We start from the raw sequence: 26,564 nt of genomic DNA, 5'->3' as shown, positions 1-26,564 counted from the left end.
ATTGGTTGGATCAGTTCACAACTCCACCAGCAATGCATTAATGTCTCAATTTTGCCACATCCCCTCCAACATTCACCACTTTCTTTTACTGTCATTTTAGCCAATCTGCTAGGTGTGAGGTGGTACCTCAGAGTTGTTTTGATTTGCATTTCTCTAATTATTAGAGATTTAGAACACTTCTTCATGTGCTTATTGATAGTTTTGATTTCTTTATCTGAAAATTGCCTATTCATGTCCCTTGCCCATTTATCAATTGGGGAATGGCTTGATTTTTTGTACACTTGATTTATCTCCTTGTGTATTTGAGTAATTAGACTTCTGACAGAGTTTTTTGTTATAAAGATTAATATAATCAAAATTATTTATTTTACATTTTGTAATTTTTTCTAACTCTTACTTGGTTTTAAAATCTTTCCTTTCCCAGAGATCTGACAAGTATACTCTTCTGTGTTCACTTAATTTACTTATAATTTCCTTCTTTATATTCAAGTCATTCACCCATTCTGAATTTATCTTGGTGTACGGTGTGAGATGTTGATCTAAACCTAATCTCTCCCATATTGTTTTCCAATTTTCCCAACAGTTTTTGTCAAATAGTGCATTTTTGTCCCCAAAGTTGGGCTCTTTGGGTTTATCATACACTGTCTTGCTGACATCACTTACCCCAAGTCTATTCTACTGATCCTCCCTTCTGTCTCTGGATATATTTAAAAATATTAATGGCTTATTATAATCCATATTGTTAATTAAGAAAGCCACATGCCTGCTAAGATTTAATTCAAAACGCCTGCCATACCTTCACTCTCACTGCTTCATAGGAAAGATAGCTTCCCAATCAAGTTCTCCCTATTTATGCTTCTGTTTACGTTGGCTCACATCACCAGGTAAGACAGGAAGTCTGTTGAATCATGGGAAATGTAGTTTTCAAGTCCCCTAAATGTCCACAGGAAGTTTATATCATGGATCTCGATATTAAGACCCCCAAATTTCCAATATCACATTCCCGCCTGAGAGCAGAGAGAGACTGGTCTCCTTGAATGCTCTTGTAAACATAACTAACTTTTAAATTACAGAAATTTGGGGATAAAAAGAAAAGAGGACAAAAACAATGATCCAATTATTACTAGCTGCATTGACAAAAAGCCAATTGGGGCAGTCCCCTTTGGCATAAGAGTATACATTCAAAACAAATACATTCAACTCCCCGTAGTTCAATCAACTGCACCCCAAAGTTTATTTGGGTCTTCATGATCTAGTGAAGGTTCTTCAGGCATCTTCATGGTAATAGTGGGATATGAACCCAGGTCCTGTGACTCCAAAGCGGAAGCTCTTTGCACTGTCCCACATTGAAGGCAACCCTGTGTTCTCAAACACTGTACCCAGTGGAGCACAAGCTAGAAAGGCTTTGAGTACAAGCTTGATGATGGGCAGTATGTGTGCCTTCCATGAGCCTGCCCATCGCCACCATTGAAGAGACTTTATCACCAGCATGACCTTGGGGAGATTTTCTTTTCTCAACACATTTATTAAGCATCTGCTTTGTGACAGGCAGTGTGCTAAGTGCTTTTATAAACATCTCACTTGATTCTCATGTCAGCCTTGTGAGGCAGATGCTATTATCATCTCCCATTGTTTAAGTTGAAGAACTGAGGCAGCGAGGGGTTCTCATCCCCCTTTCCCCCCAGATAACATAGCTAGTAGAAACTTGGAGACCTGATTTGAACTTGGGTCATCCTGACTCCAAACCTAGCACTCTCCTGCTCCCTCTAGCTGCCTCTGAATTCTTTTGCTGTGACCCTCCAAAATCACCTCCCCCATATTATAGGAGGCTGCAGTATACATTGGGGAGGAGCGGGTACCCACATTGGAAATCATGGATGCCCAAGCTTAACTCCAAAGAAGAGTTCTTGCAAAAATATTCTCCCCTTCTTTGCAGAGGAGGTAGGCTATGCTCATGCATATATTGGTGGACCCAGTTGCTGTGTTGGTTAGTCTTGTAAACCATCTTTTTTGTGTCTTTTTATTTTCTAATTTTTGTTGCAAAGGATGGAGGTAGAGAAGGGTAGAGGGATATATCTGGAAATTAAAGTGGCATAAAAACATAAGGTATCAGAATTAAAAATAAAAGGAAATCGGAGATCTCTAGGGATATTGAAGTAAGCATGAATAACCAAGGTCCTAGGATAATAATAGTGATTTCTTATTGTTCTCCTTCCAGGTCTTCAATCAAATTTACCCAGTCTGGACCTATTCCTATTTGGTGCTGCTGTTTCCTGTATTCCTCGCCACAGACTACCTCCGATACAAGCCTGTCATCCTGCTGCAGGGATTCAGCCTTATTGTCACATGGTTCATGCTCCTTTATGCCCAAGGCTTGCTGGCCATTCAGTTTCTGGAATTCTTCTATGGTATTGCCACAGCCACAGAAATTGCCTATTACTCTTACATCTATAGTGTGGTGGACCTGGGCATGTACCAGAAAGTCACCAGCTATTGCAGAAGTGCCACCCTTGTGGGTTTCACTGTGGGCTCGGTCTTGGGCCAGATCCTGGTCTCTGTGGCAGACTGGTCCCTGTTCAGCTTAATCGTCATCTCCTTGACCTGTGGGTCAATAGCTTTTGCCCTGGCCTGGTTTCTGCCCATGCCACAGAAAAGCCTCTTCTTCCACCATGTTGACCCAGCCTGCCAAGGAGTGAATGGCATCAAAGTGCAGAATGGTGGCATCAGGAACACCCCAGCCTCCAGTCATCTTCCTGGCTGGGAGGATATGGAGTCAAAGATCCCTTTAAATATGGAAGAGCCTTCTTCTTCTGAAGAGCCGGTAGGTGGAGCCTGTGTTTTCAGGGTGGGAGACCCATGTCTTCTGAGAAAAAGCAAGGCATTATTTTGGGCATTTTCTCCCTTCTAATTGTGCAATACTCACACATTTGCCCACCTTTCCCTCTTTTACTTTCTCTTATTATGAAGTTTTAGGAAAGTTGATGTAGCTGTGTCTAGGAGAGGAGGCTGGGGGGGTGGGGTTGCGGAAGGAGTCACTTCAGAGCCTGTAGTGCCAGGCCTAATTATTTCTTTCCTAGTATAGTCCTTAAACCTTCCTAAATTTGCTCCTCCAAATATTCTAAATAGCTTTCCCCCTTCACTGCTAAACTTCTGAAAGAGCAGTAATGGGTGCTTCCTGCCTCCACTTGTTCCTCACCTCCTCACTCCTTAATCTCTGGCCACCTGGCTTCTAACCACACCAGTCCGCCAATAACTGCCTTCTCCAAAGTCCCAGTTTCTGTTGACATCATCTTTGTTTCCTCAGACTTGAACCATGTCAGTCCTCTTTAATGAGTCACATAAGATAATGTGTGTTGGGTGTTTAGCCCAGTGTCTATGCCTGGCATTTAAGTAGGTACTTAATAAACGCTTCCCCCCCTTTCCCTCCTTTCCATCTCTGTCCCTCTTTTCTTCCTTCCCTCTCACCCTCCACATCCATTCATTTGCCAGATGCTCTCATCTGCTTCCATAATCTCTCTCATATTCTTCATTTAAGTCTTCCCTTGTAGCAGCCCAAACAATCATCCATCTTACTAGAAAAGTCTGCTTCCCAGAAAAGGAAAAGGCCTGTGAGCTGTAGCGCTGCTTGTCATCCATGTCAGAATTGATAGAAGTAGTGTAATCACAAGAGGCAGGCTGAGTGAACAAAGAAAGGAGCTTGGGCTTGTCTGCTTCATGTTTTCTGCTTGAGGTCTGGGGAAAAAGGAAATCGTTTCCCCTCTCCTGTTGACCAAAGGTACCGGTATCTCCTGGTTCTTCACTTGGTATCAAAGCTCTGTCTTTTCAGGGTTCAGCTTGGCCTTCACTGGATCAGTGCTGCCTTTCTTTGTACAGAGTTGGGAAGTAAGCCTGTCTACATGCCACCTATTTAATTGGGCTGTATTTATTCCCTACAAAGGAAGGGGTTGTTTCTCTGGGCTGTGGGAGGGTGGCTGTCCTGTTCTGGGCACTCCTCAAAACAGGGTAGCCTGGAGCTGAGAGCTGGAACCTTACCCTTTGGTCCATCCAGACCCTTCCCTTGCCTTGAACATGCCCCTGTTTTCCCTGGCTGGTTGCTGGCACAGTGGTCTGATGCCTGCCCAATAGGCTGGACTAGAGGTAAGATAGATAGTTCTTAGTGACTCCACCTTGTGAGACTCTTAGGACTAGAAGGGAGCTTAGGGCTAGGCCAACCCTTTAATTAGAAGATAAGGAAACTGATACTAGGCTTGGTGAAGTGATTTGCCCAAGGTCATCAGCTCCTGATACTCCTTGTGCCACTCATCCTGATGACGGGGCTGTGAGCAGCTGCAGTCAAATTGATATAGACTTGAATGACCTGTGAAATGGAGACCAGCCTGTTTGGTGATGTAGAATTAAAAGCTGAGACAAGAAGCTGGGGGAGATAATGGTTTGAGATAAATCATACACTGTACTGGGGACAAAACTGAAGGTTTGAGGTGTGTTTGGAATATGGATGATAATTGTGTGTGCAAGGACTTGAGCAGAATGTGGGTCTTACAGAAAAGCTAAGTTTTAAATATGGCCCTTTGAACTCTGTCCCAGGGATTTGGAATATGTGGTGATAAAGGCACAAAATTACAATACTGTGCTTGGTGAAGAATTACAGAGGCAGAGGAAGAAAGACTTTGAAGGACCCAGAAAGGGAAAATGTTCTTGGGCTGGAAGCTAGAACCCGGAAGCCTAATTTGGGCTATGCTATTCAGTTATGGCCTTGGGAGACTTTAGCTTCCTTTTCTGTAAAACATCAGGGGCTAGAGGAAGGGGTTGGATTGAATAATGATAATTTTAGAGATGAAATCGTCCCAGAGAATGAATGAAAGAAGTTTTTGTTAAGCATTTGCAGGGTGCAAAGCCCTGGACATGTAAGAAAGAGCTAAAGAAGACAGTCTCTGCTCTCTAGGAGCTCTCATTCTCCTAGGGATTCTATGCATAAGAAATGTTTCAGCATCCAGACATGGTGAAGTGGCTTACCCAAAATCTGATGGTTCATTGATTCAGAATTGGAAGGGGCCTTAGAGTTCTTCCAGACCAATCCCCTCATTTTATAGAGAAATACCCAAGGTCATATAGGGAATCAGTGGCAGACAGGATTTGAACCCAAGGCCTCTGACCTCCCCAATGGAGCATTATTTCCACTTCACTTCCGAAGAGATTCTTCCTTCTAAGTAGAGTTGGTTGGGCTACATATGTGTCTGTACACACATGCATGTGTGCATATATATGGGTACATGCATATACACATACCTCTATGAGTATGAGCATACATATACATACATGCATATGTATGTGTACTTATAGACACACTCAATAACTTAAATATTACTATCTAATAGCTTAAAACTGTACTATGGCTTTGAGAATACCCTTTACTTATTTCCCCAAAGTTGAAGGCCAAAACATCATTTGAAGCAACATTCTGATGCTCAGCTTTCCTCCTCAGATCTGCTTGTTGGTCTTAAGTTGTAGGGAGAAGCTCACAGCTGGCCCTGGCGGCCTCTTGGCCTCATTACTTCTCTGGGCCTGAGGATTCTGCTGAATGCAGTGCTGTCCATCAGTTTGCTGTTCACTCAAGCTTCTAGACATGGCCTGCAGTTGGTGTGAGGGGCACAGCACGTCCTCGACTGTTACTGGGTTTCTCCCCAGCAGCCTAATGGGGGTGGCACGATTTTAAGAAGAAAGATAGCTTTGGATTTGATGTGATTCCTTTTCACAATTCAAGATCTAGACTTGGCTTTGCTGCATAATAATGAAGAGGAAAGAAAGAGGCGTGGGTGGGGTGGGGGGCATGATAGAGGGGCAGAATTTGAGTGGTCAGGACCACCCTACCCTCATCTCTGCCCACCATGGGCAGAAGGAGTGACCAGGGAGTACAGGTTCCTGGATGGAAGTAGTTAGTGCACAAATAAGAAATGTACCTTGTAAGGCCTGAAGTCTCTAAAGATCAGTTCTGGCTAGCTAGCTACAGAGCCATGCAACTGGAGTTGAGGTAATACCAAGGCTTAAGAAAGCATTTGGCAAGGATAGAGTTCAAGAGAAGAGGAAAGAAGGCAATAATAAGCATTTGTTCAGCATTTGCTGTGCTTAAAGTACTTTACAAATATTCTCATTTGCTTTCCATGACAACTCCTGGGCATAGGTTTTGTTATTATCCCATTTTGCAGTTGAGAAAACTGAGTGAAATAGAGGTTAAGTGAGTTGTCCAGGGTCACACCTATAGTAAGTGTCTGAGGTCAGATTTCAATTCAGGTCTTGCTGAGTGCAGGCCTACTGGTCTATCCACTGTGACTGGAGGATCAGAATTTTTAAAAATTGGCACCTGATAAATAGGATCTGAGAGTTGGAAAGACCATAGATCCTATATTTTACATGTTCTCCTGTGGTGCATTGTACCCTTAGGTATCTAGGTGTGCTGGGGAAATGATAAATGAATGCTTTGTAAAGAAGCAGAACATTAGCCCTTGCTCAGTGTTATAGCATGAGAGGCAACGTGAGATCCTGACAGAAGCTCTGCCCTCAGAGCCAGGAAGAGCTGGATTCAAGGCCCTCCTCTGAGAGAGATGGGTTGTGTGACTCTGGGGAAGACCCTTGACCTCCCGGGGCACTGGGCACCGCTTTTAGGACAAAGGTGCAAAGAAGAAGCTTACCAGTTATGGAGAGGAGTTTTCTCACCCAGGAGTGTCCCCTGTACTATGAAATCACAGGTGCTGTCCTCCCTCTACCAATGCCCATTTATATATAAAATTAGAAAGTTTGGAGGGGCAAGAAAACAAAAGTGTTAATAAACAAAAGTCAGTGAAGCCAGCCCCACTTGATTTAGCTGGAGCATCAGCTCCCTAATATCGAAGAAGGCAGAAATGGCAATAATTTCTCCACTTGGAGTTTACTTTGATGGGTCCTGCAGTGTGTTGGGTTATCAAAATTTGAGAAATGATTTAATGGGCCCAAAGGCATTACAAACCAGTGTCTGTGTTAAGTCTTAAATTTTAAAATTGAAAATGCAATGAACTGAAACAATTCTCCAGTGTATGTAAAATCAGGTCAGGTAGAAGAAAAAATGCAAGTCATTGTTGAGCATTTTCAGCAATGAGCTCTCCTATCCACTGCTTTTCCTGGGTCTAAAATGTGGTATTGATGCCAAGTAGTCATTTCCTTCCCACCATCAGCTCATAATATTGATAGAATCTGAATCCACCATCTGAAAGCTATAGGTTTTCCCTCCTTTCAGCATCACCTATTTGAGTAGAATACATTTTTTTTTAATATCACTTTAACAGCTCAGCTCTAGCTTTAGAGTTTCCTTGGGAATCTTGGTTAGAAGGGTTCTCCCATGGCTAAGAATGTCAGAACCAGGGTCATAGAGCTGACTCTAAGAGCCATTCCACTTGTCTTCTTGGACTCTCTTTCCTGGGAGTTAGCTTTTCCTCATTCTGGTTCTTATTTCAGTGATACTGTTACCAACCATGTTATGTTGAAAACAGATTTAGAACAAATTTTTATGTGCCTTTCTCTATCCCACAGAGGAAATTAAAATATTTTTTAAAAAACTAGAACAATCCAAAGTCAAATAATTAAATTAAGTAGGGCATATTTGGGAAATGAAATAAGACTTCAGGGAGCTGGTTATAGCCAATATTCTAAATGCATCCAGTTTTGATCATCATTTAAATAGATATAATTTTGGCACCCACTGTCTTATTTTCCACCAAGAGTCATTAGAATGATCCTGTATTGGACTTCTTTTGCAAAGGTGCTTTGGGGAGGTAGATCTAGGGAGAATGAAGGACATGCAGGGCGAGGAGAGGATGGACAACTGTGCTGTCCTTGGATGGAAATGGGTTGGGAATCGGGGAGTGAGAGCCTAGAGAGGGGGGCACAGCTGCCCCTCTCAAGTGCCTCAAAGGACTGTTTCATGGAGAAGGAACCTGCTCTCTGCTCCGTCTCAGAGGACAGAATGGAGCAGCAAGTTAGCAGAGGCAGTTTTCCTGTTGATGGGAGGAGAATCTTCCTCCTCTGTGGAGCTCCCCCAAAGGGGCCCAGCCTCCTGTCTTAGTGTATGTGCCTGGCACCTCAGGAATACTTGTGGATGTGTTGATCCTGTCTTTCCATCCTTGGAGGTCCAGTTTAGAAGACGGCAAAGCTCAGGCCCGGAGAGCAGCATCTGGTCACAGAATAAAACCGCAGTAGAGGCCTTGGAGGTCATCTAATCCAAACCCCACTTTACAGGTGAAGAAACAGCCCCTGAAGATGAATCAAGCCATTTGTCCAAAAGTTTTCTCTTTACAACCAGGGACAGCCAGGATCAGGGCCCCCATTATTTCCCTCTCGCCCAGAGCTCTCTGCCATAGCACAGGTCTGTCTGTGATGGGCCCCGGCATGACCAGTCTTTCCTGGGCTAGGGTCCTTCTCCAGGGCTCTGTGGCGGTGCTGTCTATCCAGGCCTATTCTCTTTCCATCCCGGGTAGAAAGCAGAGCTCTTGTCCACTTCAATGCCCTGCTGGTTCCCTGGTCTGCTGCCCAGGCCTACCTGGCTTTCACTGAATTCTCATCATCCCCCGCCACACGCCTTCCTTGTCAGGCTGTTCCCACTTCCCCTCGCACCCACACTGGCCACTCCTCTGGGTCTGAGTTTACTCCTTACAAATGAAACCCCACACAAGCAGTCCTGGAAGGCTTTGGAGCTCAGCAGCCCCTGGCTTTCTTCTCCCCACTCCACTGCACCTCCATGTTCAAGGTGGCACAGGACAGTCTCCGGCCTGCTTTCTTCCCCTGGCATCTGAGGAAAAGATGGTTAGAATGGAGCCTCTGCATTCCTGGATGGTCTAACTCAGAGATCTGTCTGTAGAGAGGTCAGGAGGCCAGATGGCAGTGTGTACCTTTGCACATGAGAATAGCTGCTCAGAAAGAGGAGAACCAGATCCATCTGAGCACTGGCCAGTCTTACAGTCATTAAAGTGCTTTATTATGGGACCTTTGTCCAGGAATTCCTCCTTTAGGTGCTTCTGAAATTCAATGGACTTTTGATTGCTGGGTAAAGGCCCACCCTTGTCATTTAAAAATAAAATTACCTATTATCCTGGTAAAAGCTTTCATTTCTCATCCACCTTCCTATAGGATCTCCTTACTGTTTTCCTTTTCCTTCTGTTCCAGTTCTTGTTGAGTTCCTTCAGTGTTCTTTGTTCCATTTAAAAGTTTTCTGTACACAGCCCTGAATGCTGAGAAAATGGAAGCACCTTCAAGTTCTGATACAAAGGAATGAACTTCAGATAAATATGCAGCAAACACCTTCTGGATTTTCTTTTGAAGTATGGAGAGGCCATGCATGCAAACCTCATCTTAAGTCCCCTGGATGGATGGCTAGCACTTGACCAGTGATGTTGACTAATTAACCCTGGCTGTGGGTAGATATTAGTGCTTTGTGTACAGTCAAACAGCAGATCATGTTTCATCAGGGACACAGTATTAGTCTGGGATGAACTTGGAAAATCCTTCTGTTTCTGTCTTTTAAGTATATGTTGTTTTTTTTTAAACCCTTGTACTTCGGTGTATTGTCTCATAGGTGGAAGAGTGGTAAGGGTGGGCAATGGGGGTCAAGTGACTTGCCCAGGATTACACAGCTGGGAAGTGGCTGAGGCCGGGTTTGAACCTAGGACCTCCTGTCTCTAGGCCTGACTCTCACTCCACTGAGCTACCCAGCTGCCCCATTAAGTATATGGTTTTAACATAAATGACTACTCTATTTTTTATCCATGTTCTCTTATGTCTCCATTTTATACTATCCTACGATATGATTTGTTATACTGATTGTTTTAATAATATTGAGCCAAATTTTTATTTGCAATATAAATATTAGTTGGCCATATTGAATAATTTTTAATTCAGTTCAATAAGAATGGATTCAACAAGCATTTATTAAGAACTTGCAATGCACCAGATATACCGGGATGTGCACTAGGAATACAAAGATGAAAACAAGCCATCTACAGAGATAAATATAAAATAAATGGCAAGTAATTTGTGAGTGGCACACTAATTACTGGGGTGATTAGGACCCCCAGAGAGGCAGAGCTGGGGAGGGGAAGGCATGCCAGACATGATTTGCAACCCAGGCCAAAGCTCTTAGGTGGGAGATAGAATTTTGTGTACAGTGATCTCAAGAAGGTCAGTGAGACCGTAACAAAGACTACATCAGAAGGAGTAATGGAAAATCATCTCTGAAAGATAGGAGCCTGATTCTGAAGGACTTGATGTATTGAACAAGAGTTTCTAGTTTATCTTTGTGGTACTTGGGAGGCACCAAAACTTTCTGTGGAGGAGAATGACATTGCTAGGCCTGCACTTTAGAAGTATCAGTGCGGCCCATCTTAAAGGTTCTCCATTTTCTATTGTTTAGCTTAAGAGGCTCTCCATTTCATGATTTAACAAATTAAATTCAATTTGGCAGATGTGTTCTGAAGCATTTGCTTTGGCACTCTATCCGTTTTGCCGGCATTTTACTTTATACTGTAATGAAGTAATTTAGGGAATAGAATAGAAATTTATAGGACTTGGCTGTCAGCTTTGAGCATTCTGTATTGGAATGCAACTGGGGGAGGAGTGAAACTGTCATGCTGGTGTGAGAGGGGTTTGGAGGAGAAGTCCAGCCAGCAGTGACTCCATGAGATGAGCTTGGGATCTTTGGGACTGGAGAAGCTTGAAGACAACATCTCTCAAAACAACTCGTGGTAGTGGATAGTGTCTGTTTTCTGGTGGTCAGTTTGCAGGCATTTTTTCCTCCCTGGTATCTCTTGGATTATTGGCTGTCCAAGGAGTCAGTTCTCATTATCCTGAAGCCATCAAAGAAGCAGCAACCTAGACCAATTGTGAGAATCCCAACACCCAGCTCTCTCCCTCTAGTCTCCAGGCAAGGCTGTCAGCCTGACTGAAGTTGGGTTGACAGAGAAACTTCTCTTAGGACTCCATTTCTTGTCAGTTAGCTAATCCTAGTTATAGAAATACCTCTCCAACTCTCCTTAACCTTTTTATACATTAAACTATTTTGTTTTCCTTCCTGTTTGTTTCCTCTCACCTCAAAGAACCCATAGTGTATGTGAGTAGTTAATCTTTGTGTTATTCCTTGGTTTGTGACAGAGACCAGTAATCCCAACTGCCATTCCTTTAGTAAAAGGGTTATCAGATTTACTCAGGCTCTGATACCCTATCCTTCTTTGTGAGTTTAATCTGTGAGTGGCAGTTGCCCAAAACACCTATTGGTTTCTCACAAATTAACTTATATTTAAAAATACTCATACTATTGTTCACTGATAACTACTTGCCTATATTTCTCTTTCTCTTCTCTATTCTTGCCAGGTTTTGGGACACAACCATGTTTGGCTTCTAGAAAGAATGAGGTAGAATATAATCCCTCACTCTTTTTAAAAATAATTTACAGAATGGGGCTGAGTCTTGGAATGTTTGAAGGAATTCATTGGAGATGAACTATTGATTGATTTATGAAGTTCAGGGCTTCCTAGTCCACCCCAGACATGAAAAAGAATCCTCATCACAACACACTCAGCTAGTTGCCATTAAGCCTTTGTTTGAAGACCTCCTAGGAAGAGGAAACTCCTCTCTCCCAAGGTAGCCCATGCCACTTTTGTACAGCTGTAATTGTTAGAAAGTTCTCCTTAGGTCAGGCCTAAATCATGGACCCCCAGGACCTGTGGACTTGGATGGGGCAAAAAATACATTCTTTTTTTCTAAACCTCTACTAAAATTTAGCATTTCTTTCCATTTTGGGTACAACAAGCCACAGTAGTATTAATCTTCACTAGCGTGTCAGAGAGGGCCATAACTCAAAAAAGGTGAAGAAACCTCAGTGTGAGTGACCTGTGAGGTTCCTTTCACTTCTAGCATTCTGGGAGTTAAGGGGAAGATGCTCTTAAAAGTTACTGGCTGGTCTGAGCTTGCTAACCAGTTGTGACCTTTTTTTTCTACTGCTTTTACCTTCATACCTGCCCTGATACACAGCCACAACCCAGTGAATAAGAATAATAAATTCACCAGATGTATTTGAATTTGCACGATTTAAAGACATCATTTCTCCAACGCAATGGACCTGTGCAGTGTGAATTCAATTAATGTACTCATTTTAGGAGGTTCCTTTCCATTCATTGGAACCTACATGCATAAATATCTGAATATACAAAATAGGTAATTTATGATGGAAGTGGTATTTACATTACAAAAGGATTCACTATAGGGCTCCTTTAAATACTATTTTCCTAACCATTTAAAAAAGTAATCTCTTATAACATTTTAGAAGCCTTTATGTCTGCCTCTCCCTTTTGTAGGAGACAGTCCTCAGAATGAATGTGCCTTAGGACCAGAACAGGTTTGTCTAACTTGGAACTGGTTTAGCCTGAATGAAGTAGAGATATTTTCAAGATCTAACTAAGTGAAAACTGTTAAGGAGGGCCAAGTGGTTTATCCTCCTCGAGTAATTTAAACAAATTCTTTGTGCTTGTCTGAGCTTGTTTCCTAGAAAGGGGATGGAAGATGAATGTGGTGGGTCAGCTGTCATTTTGGATCAATTAATGTTCTCACTTACCATCAGGAAATCTCTACTATTTTTCTGACCGTTTTGCTTCTTCCTTCCCTAGATTGTTTTTGCTCAAGTGACCTCTTAGTATAAGCTTCCTAGATTTTTCTTAAAATTTCCCTTAAGTCCAGTGCCTTCAGGAACCATTTATGTTTGTTATCTGCTTCCCTGATGGCCAGCAGGCCTGGAGTAATAACTTAAAAAATTAATCAAGCCAGTTTTGCAATCCCCAAGAATGACAATGAAACCTTAACAAATTAAGAAGTATACTTTTAATGACGATCTGTTTATTTTTATATAGAAATTCTCACATTAGTTAAATTAGAAGCTATGACCACATGTGGCTAGTTTGCATATTGATCTTAACAGAATTATTTTATTGATACTTTTTATAACATTACCATCACTTCCCAGTGATTCTCCCTTGCCACAGATCCCTCCTTTGTAACAAAATGCAATTAACTAAAACAAATCCACATGACTTTGGCATTCTATAGCTCCTTCCAGGTTGATGGTCTCTATCCCTTTGCTTGTAAAGAAGAAGTTTGGCTTCATTGTCTGTCCTAAAAGTCATAACTAGTCACTACATGGATCAGCGCTCTGGTATCTTTCAGTATTTCCATTATGTTATTGTGCTCATTACATAAATTATTCTAGTTGTTTTGCATCATCTCATATAAGATTTTCCAAATTCCATTGAATTCTTCATGTCTGTTATTTCTTATGGTACAATAATATGGTACATAATAACATATAATTGTATGTTATGGTACATAATAACAATAACATCAGTTAGTTCATTATTTGATGGCCTTCTAAATTGTTTCTAATTCTTTGCTACCATACACACACAAAATGCTACTATATGGATTTTTACATACTGGGGGCCTTTCCTTTGATTTGTCCTCCTTTTGGTTTGTGCTAAGTAGTAGCATCATGGATTAAGGGGATACATACAGTGTTGAGACTTTCTTAGTTTAATTCCAAATTATTTTCCAGAATTGTGGCCAAATTAATAGTTCCACCAACATTGCATTAATTCTTTCACACGGTTGGTGGTTGGCAATGATTTGCATTTATTCTTTGAAAACTTATCTTTTCATAACTTTTAATAAAATCTAGCTTTAACATTCTGTAATCTTAGTAATGGATACAAATCCTATACTTGGGTTCAAAAAGTCAGTTACAAAGAACTATGGAGGAGATATATTCAGAAAGCAGTTTATTAAAAAAAATGGCCTCGGATTTTAGGGGATTGTACTATAATACAGCACACAATGGGACATTGAAATTGACTGACCCAAGCTAAGACAGTGAAATAGATGCAGGATAAAGGGACAGCTGGGTGGCCCAGTGGATAGAGAGCCAGACCTAGAGAAGGGAAGTCCCAGGTTCAAATGTGGCCTCAGATTCTTGCTAGCTGTGTGACCTCAGTTATCTAGCCCTTACCACTCTTCTACCTTAGGACCAATAATAAATAATTCTAAGACAGAAGGTAAAGGTCTTTTTATGTGTGTGTGTGTGTGTGTGTGTGTGTGTGTGTGTGTGTGTGTGTGTGTACACATACAAACGAAGGTTTGGATATCTTCCAATCCAAGCATCATTTTGCTTTCTAATTCAACAAAAGCTGGATCTTTTTGCCTGGTCTGTTTGGTTCCTGATCTTCAAACAGGATGTAGCAAAGTTTTGATTTGTGGATAAGTAGAACAAACAAGATGAATAAGTAGCTGGCATTGTTTGTATATATTTGTATTGATTTCCTATATGTCTTAGGTAGCAGACATTTATTAGATAAACTGGCAACAGAATAATTTCAAACAATAGTTCCCATTCTTATACTAGTTATGTTGATTTTTGTGCAAATTCTTTAAAACATTTATATAACAAAATTGTTTATTTTATTTTTTTATAATTTCTGTTCCTTGATTAAGAATTTCCTCCATGCCATAGTTATATATAAGATACATTTTCTTTTATTTCCACTATGTTTTAAAATAAGTATAGTAGAGGCTAGGATGTGGTAAGGACTTGGAAGATATCACTTTCAGAACGGAGGAGGAAATATAAAAAGGTTTCAAGAAGAAGGTGGCACCGAGGCTGGCCCTTTAAGAATGAGGAAAATTGCATCAGGAGGAAGTTCATTCCAAGAATGTAGGGCAGCCTGCACAAATACACAGAGATGAAGTACTCCAAGATCAGATGAGGGAACATCTGGAGGCAAGCTTGGCCTAAATGCAGTGTGTGAATTGGGAATAGAACGAAATGAGTTTGAAAATATTGAATCTCCTGTTTTCCTAAATATGGGTTACCCCCAAGGCACTGTCTTTAGCCCTCTTCTTTTCTCTTGGCACAGTCACTCTCACCCACTCCTACATCTTTGATGGTTAGCCCCAGACTCTCTGTTACTGGCTAGGCCCATTTCCCCATGTAGATTCTATGATCAAGAAGTTTAGAATTGACAGGAACCTTTAGCATTAATTGAAGTCCAGTCCCCCTCGTCTTACAGATCAAGAAATAGGCTTAGGAAAGTGAAGTCTTTTGTCTGGGGTCACACAGGTATAAAGAAGAACTAAGTTTCAGACTTGGATTCTCTGACTCCAAAAGCAATATTTCTGATAGCAGCCCTTCAAAGAACATGCCATACCCATCCTCCTCTTGCCCACACTCTGAGCTCCTGGGATCTGCTCATCTGGCTATTCTACTTAGCCACAAACCAGCACTTCCCTCTGTCCTGTTCCAATCAGGAGGCAGGCCAAAGGCCTTCTGGGGTTCTTTCAAAGCCAGTCGTTCCTGGGGTTCACAGCCTGCTCAGAGGAGAATGTTGCCTCTGCTTCACTGCCTGGAACTTGGGTCAGTCCATTCCATTATATAAAATCACATCGAGGTTTTTTTACTGTTTTATCTAAGTCACAGTCTAGTGAAAAATAACACTTCAATGGTTTGTGGTCAACATTTATGATGGAAGAAAATATTACATTTTTGCTAAAGGCTGGCAAAAATAATGATGTGATTTTTTTTCTCACTCAAATTCACAATTCCCCCAAATTTTCTACCCTAGAGGTCTAGGGACCTCAGGTGAAGAATGCCTGATTCACAGGTGAGGAACAGACCCAGACCAAGTGAGCAACTGGATGACAGCTGCTGGACAGCCGTAGACCTGATAGGAAGACCTTGATCTCCTGACACCCAGGGCCGAGCTTTTCTCCCTCTATTGGCCCATGTCCCTGCTTCTCCTGTACTGTTGTTCTCTCATTTGCAGACTGACACTTGTTTCCCCCTCCTTCAGCAGAGTGTGTAATAGGAAAAGCCATTTCTCAGAAAGCCTTTGAATACTGAAGCCTCCTCTACTTTCCTGCTCAGCAGACATAGGCACACGCATACATGTCTTGTCTAGGATGCCCTAGTGGGGGTTCTGGTTTGAGTGGGGGCTGAACAAGACACAATTCGGGGATTTCCTGCCCTCTTCTTTTGGCATAGAGCGCTCGTCCTGCCAGGTTTTCCATGGATCGCTGGGATAGCCCAGCAACAGCCAGTCCATGTCTGTCACCCAACAACCAGCTTAGTTCAATTGGATGACACTGATTTACTGAAACGTCAGCCACCAAGTGAGGAATGTTCTGGCCAGGGCAACTTGACATTGTCTGGAGACCAGGAGGATCTGTCATTGGCCTGAGAGTGGGGTGCCCACCCCTCCTGAGAAGGTCGTGGATTCTTGAATGAGTGAATGAAGCCTGTGAAGTGCTTCAGAGCACAGACCGTGGGCAGGGCAGGAGATTGTACATGGGGACAAGTGTTTGTTTCAAAGGTAGAGAGATTTAAAATTTGTAAGCCAAAAAAAAGTTGAAGGAAATGAGAAAACGGGGAGCTGCCCTCCACGGCCGGGGCTGTGCAGGACTCAAGTGTTTGGGTCTTGTTTTCCCTCGTAGGAACCCAAGCCAGATCACCTGCTCGTGCTGAAAGTCCTGTGGAAAGACTTCCTGATGTGCTACTCCTCACGCCCACTGCTCTGCTGGTCCGTGTGGTGGGCCCTCTCTACCTGTGGCTACTTCCAGGTGGTGAACTACACCCAGGGCCTGTGGGAGAAAGTGATGCCCTCTCACAATGCCACCATCTACAACGGGGGCGTCGAGGCTGTTTCAACAATGCTGGGTGAGTCCATCCAAATTCCTTCCTGGCTGCTGGACTGTCCTCCTCATTCTCTACATATGCAGTCATAGTGTCAGTGCTTTGTTCTTGTGCCTCCTCCTTCCAAACCAAGCCTTGCCTGTCCTTCAAGTCTTCCTCTTCAAAGCCTTTCCTGCTGCTTTACCCCCAAAGAAAGCCAGTCTCTGTATTCCTGTTATTCCGAGACCACACCACATGGAGCTGCCAATACTCTTGTATTCACTCACAGTTCATGTATGAGTACCTTGTCTTTTCAGTTGGAAACATTTTGACAGCTATGTTGTCAAGGCATCAGGATGGTATAGTGGATCAAAGGCTAGACCTGGAGTCAGGAAGACTACCTTAGATACTTATAAGCTATGTGTCCATGGGCAAGCCACTCAATTCCTCTCTGTCTCATTCTATTCATCTGTAAAATGGAAATAATATGTCTCCCAGGGTTGTTACAAAGATCAACTGAGATAATATTTATAAAGCACTTTGCAAATCTTAAGGCACTGCATAAATCCTAGCTGTTATTATACTTCATTTGTGTTGCCCACACCATAATCAACATATTGTTGGTACTCAGTAAGTACTTCATTGATCCATCTCTCTATAGTCTCTTTGTTGTCCAACTCTTTGTGACCCCTAGTTGAGATTTTCTTGGCAAAGATGCTGGAGTGGATTGTCACTTCCTTCTCCAGCTCATTTTACAGTTGAGTAAACTGAAGCCAAAAGGTCTCCCAGCTAATGTCTGAGGCTGGATTTGAATTCAGATCTTCCCATATCCAGACCTGGCACTCTATGCACTGTGCCACGGAGCAGCTCCTACAGCTTCTTCTAGCTCTAAAATGTCACAGCTATGAGGATCAGGATTAGGATCACAACTTGTATTTACAGGGCACTTTCAGATTTACAAATGCTTTACTAGCATGATCTCTTTTAATCCCCAGAGGATCCAGTGAGAGAATTACCACCAGAGTCATTGTCCCATCTATGTAGATGAGCAAAGGGGCTCAATTGAGGATGTTCCTTGCCTCTGCTTACACAGCTAGATAGGATTAGAACCCATGTTCCTCCTGACTCTAATCCAGCCCTGTTTCCCCCTACCTAATGCTGCACAGCCAGAGAATGGTTTTGGGCTTTTTTAAAACATTACAGATGGAATTAAGGAACATTCATCTCCCTAGCAGATATGCCAAATATTTTTTAAAAAGTAAATACCCTGTATTTAGATAGGCATAGAAGTATATAAATACCTTTGACCAGCTCAAGATCCTTTACAAAGATTTTTATCTGTTTTTGATCCTCTTAGTTGGAGAATAGTACTTTGACAGGAGACAGATAGGACCATTCCATTGATGACTTTGATGCACTGAGACATTAAGTGATTTGCTGTAGTTCAAAAAACTGCTTTTTTGACCAAAACCATGTATGCAATTCCTCTCTGAACTGCCAGCCTAATGTGCCTTCTACTGGAACCCATTTCCTTTGGTTAACTATTTTTCAAACATAAACTTATTTTAAAAATTATTTCATCTGGTTAAGTGTGAATGGAAGTTTATTATATGTAGATATATTTAGTAGGAGGGTGGAAGGAGTTGAAAGTGTAGTTTTTTGTTTTGTTTTGTGTTTATCAAAATGTAGTTTGTTGGTCTGCAGATATGGACATTTGCCTAGAAAAGGGTACTGGCATAGTCTTCACTTTCTTCTCTGGGGCAATAAGCCCATAGCTAGTACCACAAAGTGTACCAACCCTTCTTTTTAGGTATTCCCATGGATGTAGGTAATGTTTTTTTTCCTCATTTAATCAATGAACCCCCAAATTGTCCCAATTCATTAAAACCTATTATGTGCCTACTTTATTGATTTTATACATTTGCATTTTGAGTTGAATTTCTAAGAATTGTGATTTGTTTGGGAAGGTGATCAAATTGCTTTTCTGACTTTGTTCCTTAGGGGCTGTTGCAGTGTTTGCAGTTGGCTATATAAAAATATCCTGGTCAACCTGGGGTGAGATGACATTGTCCCTCTTCTCCCTCCTGATTGCTGCTGCAGTGTATGTCATGGACAAAGTGAATAACATCTGGGTGTGCTATTCATCCTACGTGGTCTTCAGAATTATTTACATGCTGCTCATCACTATAGCAACGTATGTATTCAGGGTCCAAGAAACCTTCAAAAATTTCAGTGAATTCACATTGTGGATAAATACAGTTTGTTTTGTTTTTTTTCAGATAGCAACCTGTTTCTTTAAAAACTTGAGGGGACAATTTAAGTGTTCTATTTTCAAAATAAAAGAATGTTAATGCATACATTATATACTAAATATTTTTCTTCCTGTAAATATACACAAAAATATATGTTCCTCCATATATTGGATCTAGATAGGACATACCCTCCTAGAAGAAGGAGTCTGGACCCAAGCCCAAAGATCTGACTGAGTCCTCATTCTTCCATTTTCTAGTGGTGTTTGACCTTGGGCAAATAATTTAATATCTCTTGAGCCTATTTACTTGTCTATAAAATTTTCTCCCTATCAGGTGTTATTGTGAATAAAAAGATAACATTTTAAAATAACTTCGAAAGGTATAAAGAGATAGACAAACATAAGGCTTCCCCCACCCTCGCACACTCCCCTGACGATTCCATCTGCCTGGGAAACCCCCTTTACCCATGTGAATTCAGCTCTTTCCTAAGTTAAGAGTCTTGACACTGGAGGAAGGCACCTAGAGATGATGTCTTGTGGCTTCCCCCAGAGCTGTCATGGGTCAAAGGTAGGATGGAAGCCCCGAGTTCCTGAGGCCTGCCCTGGTCGGCCTTTAGTCACTGTGCCCACAAGGACTAGTATGGGGAGGCAGAATGATGGGAATGGAAAAGCATTTACTCTGCTCCTCTGAAGAATCCTGGAGGAAGCTTCCACCTTTGTATGTTAGCTCACTTTTGCTTTTAGGCCTGTTCCTATACAGCCACAAAATGTTTTGAACTTCCAGAAGCAGCCAAGGAACAGGCTTTGTAATTCAAAGTTTTTGTGTCCTTTTCCCAAGGTTCCAGATTGCCACCAACCTCAGCATGGAGCGCTACGCACTTGTGTTCGGTGTGAACACTTTCATTGCCTTGGCCCTGCAGACGCTGCTCACGCTGATCGTGGTGGATGCCAACGGCCTGGGTTTAGACATCACCACTCAGGTAAGCTGGGCCATCCCTTCCCAGCGATACAGAATAGCCCATGCCGGCTCTGTCAAGGCCGCCCTGGGCCCAGGAGTTGGTGGCTGTTAGTGAAGAGGCTGCCTCGTCGTCCCCCCCCCAGCACATCCTCTGTCCCCACTGGCTCTGCCATGCCCAGGCTCCTCCCTTTAAAGGCGGCTGGAATCTTCTTCAGGAAGCGCCTTCTGACTTGTGGAAAACAAATGTGGGGATTCCTCATGCCTCCATTTTGACCATAAGTGTTTCTTGAAAGGAGGATAAAAGATGCGTGCAATGCCTATAGGTAATATACTTTAATTATATGGGGTACATCATTTGTTTGTATGTAGCCACATGCACATAGACATAGAAGAAGAAAAAACAATCTCATTTCTTCCCCAAATAGTTTCCTTTTTTTTTAACCTTTACTTTCTTAGTAAAAACTCTTAAGCCAGAAGGGCAAGGACTAGGCAATGGGGATTAAGTGACTTGTCCATGGTCTCACAGTTGGGAAGTGTCTGAGGCTAGATTTGAACCCCAAACCTCCTCCGGGCCTGGAGCTCCATCCACTGTACTTCTTAGCTTCTTCAACCCCCACCCCCAAATCTTTTCTTACCCATCTGCTGTACTGCCTGAAAGTGTGCCCTCATATGCATTTCTTTGGAAGGACAAGCGCATCTTAAATATTATATCACATTTCAAATCAAAACGGCCTACCAGAAAGGAGAACCTCCTGACGAGTACTTCCTGCCTTGGGATGGACCCGTTTCCAAGCTACGGTCATGGAAAATGGGAATTTTCAAACTTGGGCCCCTCCAGGAAGGGCAGGTTTTGGGGGACGGAGAGGGAACAAATGTGGGCAGCACACAGCAGCCAGGGCCCAGCCTATGAGGTAGGGCCGGTGCCCTTGAGCAGGCCCTCAAACGCCCACTCTTGAGCCAGTGGCTACTGCCCCCCCCTTCTCCATTTATGTGGAGACCATCTAGCCCAACTTCCCCACTATATAGAGAGTACGAAGGTACAAAGAAAGATCTCGTGTGCCTGCAAGGTTCTCTTGCTTGAGCCCTGTGCCCCGCCTCCGGGCCCACCGCCCCAGCCCACCCCCCTGGTGCCCCTCCCCCCAACCCCCAACCCCTCAAGTTGTGCCCCCCAGAGTCTAGTGTTACACTAGAGGATCGGAGATAAAAGGCCCGAAGGGCTGGCTCAGGCTCCTCCTGTATGGCCAAGGAAGCTGGGAAACCGCAGACCTATCCTCCGGGGTGTGGCTGCACCCCCGGGAGCCCTCCCGCTCTGCCCCAGATTCCCTTTGGGTGTGAGCAGGGAAGCCTGGATCGTGCCTTACACTCTGCTGCCCCCTGCTGGACAGGCCTCACCCGCCTGGGCTCTTGTTCCGAGGGTGAAGCTCCTGTTGGCGCTGAGCGGAAGGCTGGCCACGCCGGGGTTTTCGGTTCTCACCGGGTTCTTTTCTTTCCTCTAGTTCCTGATCTACTCTGGCTACTTTGCACTCATAGCCATAATTTTCCTCATTAATGGCGCAGTCAGTGTTATGAAGAAGTACAGAAGGCGGCAGGAGCCAGAATCCAGCTCCCCGGGGACCAGCGCGTGACCCGCGAGAGCCGGACCCACGAGAGCCGGAGCGCCGCTTTCCCTAGGAGGCAGGGCGGGAGCAGCCGGATCCTAGAAGCTGGCCTTCTTACTACATTATTTATGTGAGAGAATTTAAGGGCGACTTTCTCGCCCTCTTTAAACGTCTACTTGCTGATGTGAAAGCAGCTCCGGATCAAGGGAAAGGTGGGCCAAGGGAGGGCCTTCTGCACGGGATCAGAAGGCAAAGCACAGAGTTCAAAGGGCCTGTGATGGGCCGCGGCACCAGGGGGTCAAGTTCTTTGGACAGACTGGGGGTGCCTGCAGTGCTTCTCTCTCTGTTCCGCCCGGGACCACGGGACCACGGCTTCATTTTTGTCTGCTGTCATCCCATCTTTGTTTGTAAAAACTGTTTGCTGAGGTTCTGTTCCCCAATGAATCCACGTGGGGTATTTATTTTAAGTTATTGTTTTCAGCCCGAGTAAGTGTTCTCTCCTATGTGTGTATCCTCGCATCAGTACATGCCGCATTACTCTGCTTCCCACAGAAGCTCGCCTAGCCACAGGAGTGGGAGCTAGCGTGAGGCCTGTTGCCACATGAACTAGACTTTGTCAAGAACCTTCCTGACACAGAATTCTTCCAGATGAAGGACTCTGATTTTATAATGGAACTTAGAATCGTGGGGTGGGCTGCGGCCCCTCACTACAGTACACTAGCTCACTGTCTCCCTCTCATCCGAGGTGAGGCGGGCACACAGAACCGTTCCCAGGCGGTGGTTGGGTTTTGTTGTATTTTGCACAAAAGGAACCGTGTAATGTGTAAGGCAGGACTGAGATGGAGTTGACTGTTGGGTTCCTTACCTGAAAAATGCCTTTCTGTTCAGAAGTGGATTGTCTTAAAGATTGGATCGAGATTAGAATTTGATAGTGTTTCTATTTCCAAGTTACATGAAGGAAAGAAATCTTTCCATTTGATCCTGAAATGTCTCCTATGTGGCTGCCAGTGTGTGTGAAACTTACCTGTATTTATGTCACTGAGAAGCCAATCAAGCCGAAATGGTGTTGCCTTATGTGGCTACTTTTAGGTAGCTGCTCTTAGCTGAGCATTTTTTTTTTAATTTAGAAGGTTATAACTAAACCATGTTAATGATGTGGAGAGGAAGGGGATGATAAGTGGCAGCTGTCCACCTACTTGGTTGGGACATAAGCTATTTGATGGGGATGGTGGGTTATTCCTTACACATTTCCTTGAAGATGAAGAGGATGGGCAGGAACAAGCAAAAGGAGAAAGCAGGAAATTAATTATTTCTTGGAAGTTACAACTTCTGACTACTGGATTTAGGGATTTCTTGCATTGCTTTCTCATGAGGATTGTTCATTCTAAAACAAGTCACAGTTGTCACAAGGTGTTTTAGGTTATTTTTTAAATGATGAACTGGATGATAACATAATCAAAGTATCTGGCTACCAAAGCATTATTTCCCTGTTCTCCGAATGTCAAGTAGAAAACAAACTTTTCGTTGTGCAGTGAGTTTTTAGAAGAATCCAATTTGCACAGATGTCCTTACTGTATACAGTTTTGCAAACAAGTGAATATTATTGGTTGTATATTTTATTCAATTCTGTATAGATTATAAAATTATTTTTATCAAATAAATATTTTATAGTATCTTTTCCTTTTTTTGATTTAAAAATGTTTTAAAATCTAATATAGAAAATCTCTTTGTAATCACTTCTTTCACTCTGTTGTCTCCAGTTTCAGATTCAAAACTGTTCTTATTCTTTCCCAACTTTACTAACTTAATTTTTCTACCAATTTCTACACCTTCCACTGTGTCACACTTTTTTTCTAATTTGATCTAGCTTTCCATTGCACCATTTAGTCTTTTCCAAATGTGTTTTGGGTTTACTACTATTATTGCTTCTTCCCATTCATTTTAAAAAATAACCACTATTATTCATCTTTTTTGTAAGTATTCTTTTTTTTTTTTAAACCCTTAATTTCGGTGCATTGTCTCATAGGTGGAAGAGTGGTAAGGGTGGGCAATGGGGGTCAAGTGACTTGCCCAGGGTCACACAGCTGGGAAGTGGCTGAGGCCGGTTTGAACCTAGGACCTCCTGTCTCTAGGCCTGACTCTCACTCCACTGAGCTACCCAGCTGCCCTTGTAAGTATTCTTGAAGCCAACCCAAGCTCTCAAGTTCATACTTTTTCTCTTCTAAAACCTAATTCATTAAGTACTTTCAATGATTTACCATCACCAAAAATTCATTTAAAATCTGACCTGAACAATTATTCTTTTGTCTACTAGTCCTGTGGTTTTTTGTTTTTTTTTATCCTTGTTCCTCTTCCCCCACAACTCCCATTCTCCTTGTTTAGATTGTAAGCTCTCCAAACCAGACCATTTATTCCTTTGTCTTTAATTACATAACCTATCTGGTGCCACTATGAGTGCTGAAAGATAAATGGTTTGTGTGTGGAATGGTCTCCATTTATTCACCCGCCAGGACTATAGCAAAAATACCCATCATTTTTAGGAAGATTCTTTAACATAAGACATAAATTAAAATAATGTGCCAAAGAACTCTAGTCCATTGGATGCTTTATTCCAAATGGCCTCCCAAACAGGTGTGATATGTTGATTGAACTTTGGTGAGAGCTCTTTTATTACCCAGCTTGGGGAACATAGTTTCAATGATGCAGTTTCATATTATTAATTCCCTAAGGTAAAATATCTGAGATTTTTTCCCCCTTTGGACATAAGCACTAAATCCCACTCGTAAGAATTTTTGAGGAGGTGATGAAGAAAATTGAAACTTTTTTTAATTGGTTCAAAAAAATCAGATGAAGACTAGCTAAATTTTGTTCTTGACTGTATGCCTAAAGAGAAATCAACAGGGTTGGGGGTGGGGGGCAGAAATCCCTTTGTCTTAGGGCAGGGATAAATTCTGAAGCTCTAGCATATATGTGAAAAAAAACTGGACATCTAAAGAAAAATGTGACCCATAGTCACTGAAAATAATAGCAAATGATTATCCTAACAAAACACCTGAAGGAACTACTGGTATTGTTTTATTATTGTTGTTTTAAATTTTAAGTCACTTTTAAAGGATTCAGGCATTTATCCTCATAGCCATACCCACACTTCAGATCACCAACCTCCAGTGTAGTGCACAATCTTAATGAGGTTCCCCCCACCACCACCAAATCATGTTGTAACCACCCTTCTTGCCTTCCATGACCTCCTCCAAATATGACTAGACTGGTCTGACAGCTGATTTGCTGGTTCCGTATAGGTGATCTGATACTTTGCTGCCATAGTTTTTGACTACCTAGGGTAACCTCCATGTTGCTGCATTAAGAGGAGAACACAACTACTACAAAATAATTCTTTAACAGATTGTAATCTTGCAGGACTCTATCCACTGACACTGCATATGATATTTTCCCTGTACACATTAGTGGAGCAGCATAGAATAGTGGATAGGGCACTGGGATTAGAGCTGAGACTTGTCCACGTGAGGAATGTATTAACTGAGTGATCCTAGGCAAATCATTTAACTTTTCTGTGCCTCAGTTCTGTCATCTGCAAAATAAAAAAAAATTTCACTGGCCTTTGAGTTCTCTTCTAGCTCTCAATGATCCCACAGTCTAAATGTTTTCACGAGTCTATATTTATAGTAGTTATCTTTTTACTTGGATATATTTCATTTCCAGGCTAAAATTGCAGTAAATTTAGTAGGATCTTTCTAAAATGGAGTGCTGTTTTAATTGAAATGGATAGAAATTAAAAGCCATTCCCCAAATGATACCAATACAATGCCTACATCCCAAAGAGTTCAAGAAAGAAGAACGTATGTGTACAAAAATATAGTAGCTCTTTTTGTAGTAGCAAAAAACTGAAAACTAAGGGGGTACCCATTCACTGGGAGTTGGCTGAACAAATTATGATATATGAATGTAATGAAAGAAAGAAAACAAGCATTTATTAAGTGCTCTCTATATGTTGGGCCTTGGGTCAAGCCCTTTACAAATATCTCAGCAAGCCTGTGAGGTAGGTGCTGGCATCTCCATTTTTACATTTAGAGAAAAACTGGCAGGCTTGCATAGGATATGACATACCTGAAATATGTCTGAGGCCAAATTTGAAGTCATCCTCCTGACTCGGGCCTAGTATTCTATGTACTATGTCACCTAATTGGAATTCTAATGTTCAAGAAATGATTTTTTTTAAAAAGCTATTTTGGTGAAATCTTGGAACACTTGTATGAGCTGATATGGAGTAGAGTGAACAGAACCAGGAAAACATTTAACTTAACAAAACTGAAATCAAACAACTTAAAGACTTAAGAACTTTGATGAATGTGATGACCAACCATGCTTCCTCCCTACCTCCTGACAAAGAACTAAAAAAATGTCCAACACAGGAATTTGCTTTGCTTAAGTGTGCATATTTGTCACAAGGATTTTATTTTATTTTTTTTCCAATGACTGGGGACTGTGGGATGAGAGAGAAAATCCATTTTGTTGATTGTGGGAAAATTAACTTAAAAATTAAACTAAGAGCTTTAAAAAACCCAAACAAAAAACTGGATAGAATTTGTAGAGAGGCAGGTTTAGAGGTGAACATCTTGGCAAAAAATAGAACTGTCCAAAATAGGCTACTTGGACAGCTATGGATTCCCTCTCACTGAAGGCCTTCAAGCCAAGGTTAGTTGATTTGCTGACCACATTATATAGAAGAGATTCTCGGAGAGGCAAATAGTGTCTTGGAGGTAAGCAGCCATTTTAGTCACTTTGTACAGAGCTACATAACCTAAGCACAGACAGTACCCACTGCTGCCAAAGTTTGATAAGAAAGGCACTTCTCTGCATGTTGTCTCCTAAAAAGGATAAAGACTCATCAGGGAAGGGATTTTCAACTTGAATGTTGGAAGGTATTCAACCTGACAGGAATGAAGAGTTTATGGACCACTCCTTAGTTGCCCAGACTGGAGGATTCTGAACCTGAACACTAGCCAGGATATGCTC

General features: G+C 42.3%; 1 protein-coding gene across 2 annotated transcripts in view; it reads left to right on the top strand.

Annotated features, from left to right (window-relative positions):
- Positions 1-23,191, top strand: part of SLC19A2 (solute carrier family 19 member 2) — a 29,849-nt gene extending 6,658 nt beyond the window's left edge. The window contains exons 2-6 of one of the 2 annotated variants that reach the window (XM_044672096.1): positions 2,219-2,821; positions 16,546-16,768; positions 18,725-18,917; positions 19,813-19,954; positions 21,429-23,191. In XM_044672096.1, coding sequence (XP_044528031.1) covers positions 2,219-2,821; positions 16,546-16,768; positions 18,725-18,917; positions 19,813-19,954; positions 21,429-21,557 — 1,290 coding nt within the window. In that variant the 3' untranslated portion in view covers positions 21,558-23,191. The remainder of the gene's footprint in view (positions 1-2,218; positions 2,822-16,545; positions 16,769-18,724; positions 18,918-19,812; positions 19,955-21,428) is intronic. The other variant, XM_044672097.1, reaches the window with a different exon arrangement.
- The last annotated feature ends 3,373 nt before the right edge of the window (positions 23,192-26,564 follow it).

This window comes from Gracilinanus agilis, chromosome 4, assembly GCF_016433145.1.
Source record: "Gracilinanus agilis isolate LMUSP501 chromosome 4, AgileGrace, whole genome shotgun sequence".
Lineage (NCBI taxonomy): Eukaryota > Metazoa > Chordata > Mammalia > Didelphimorphia > Didelphidae > Gracilinanus > Gracilinanus agilis.
This window is presented reverse-complemented; position numbering and strand designations above follow the sequence as displayed.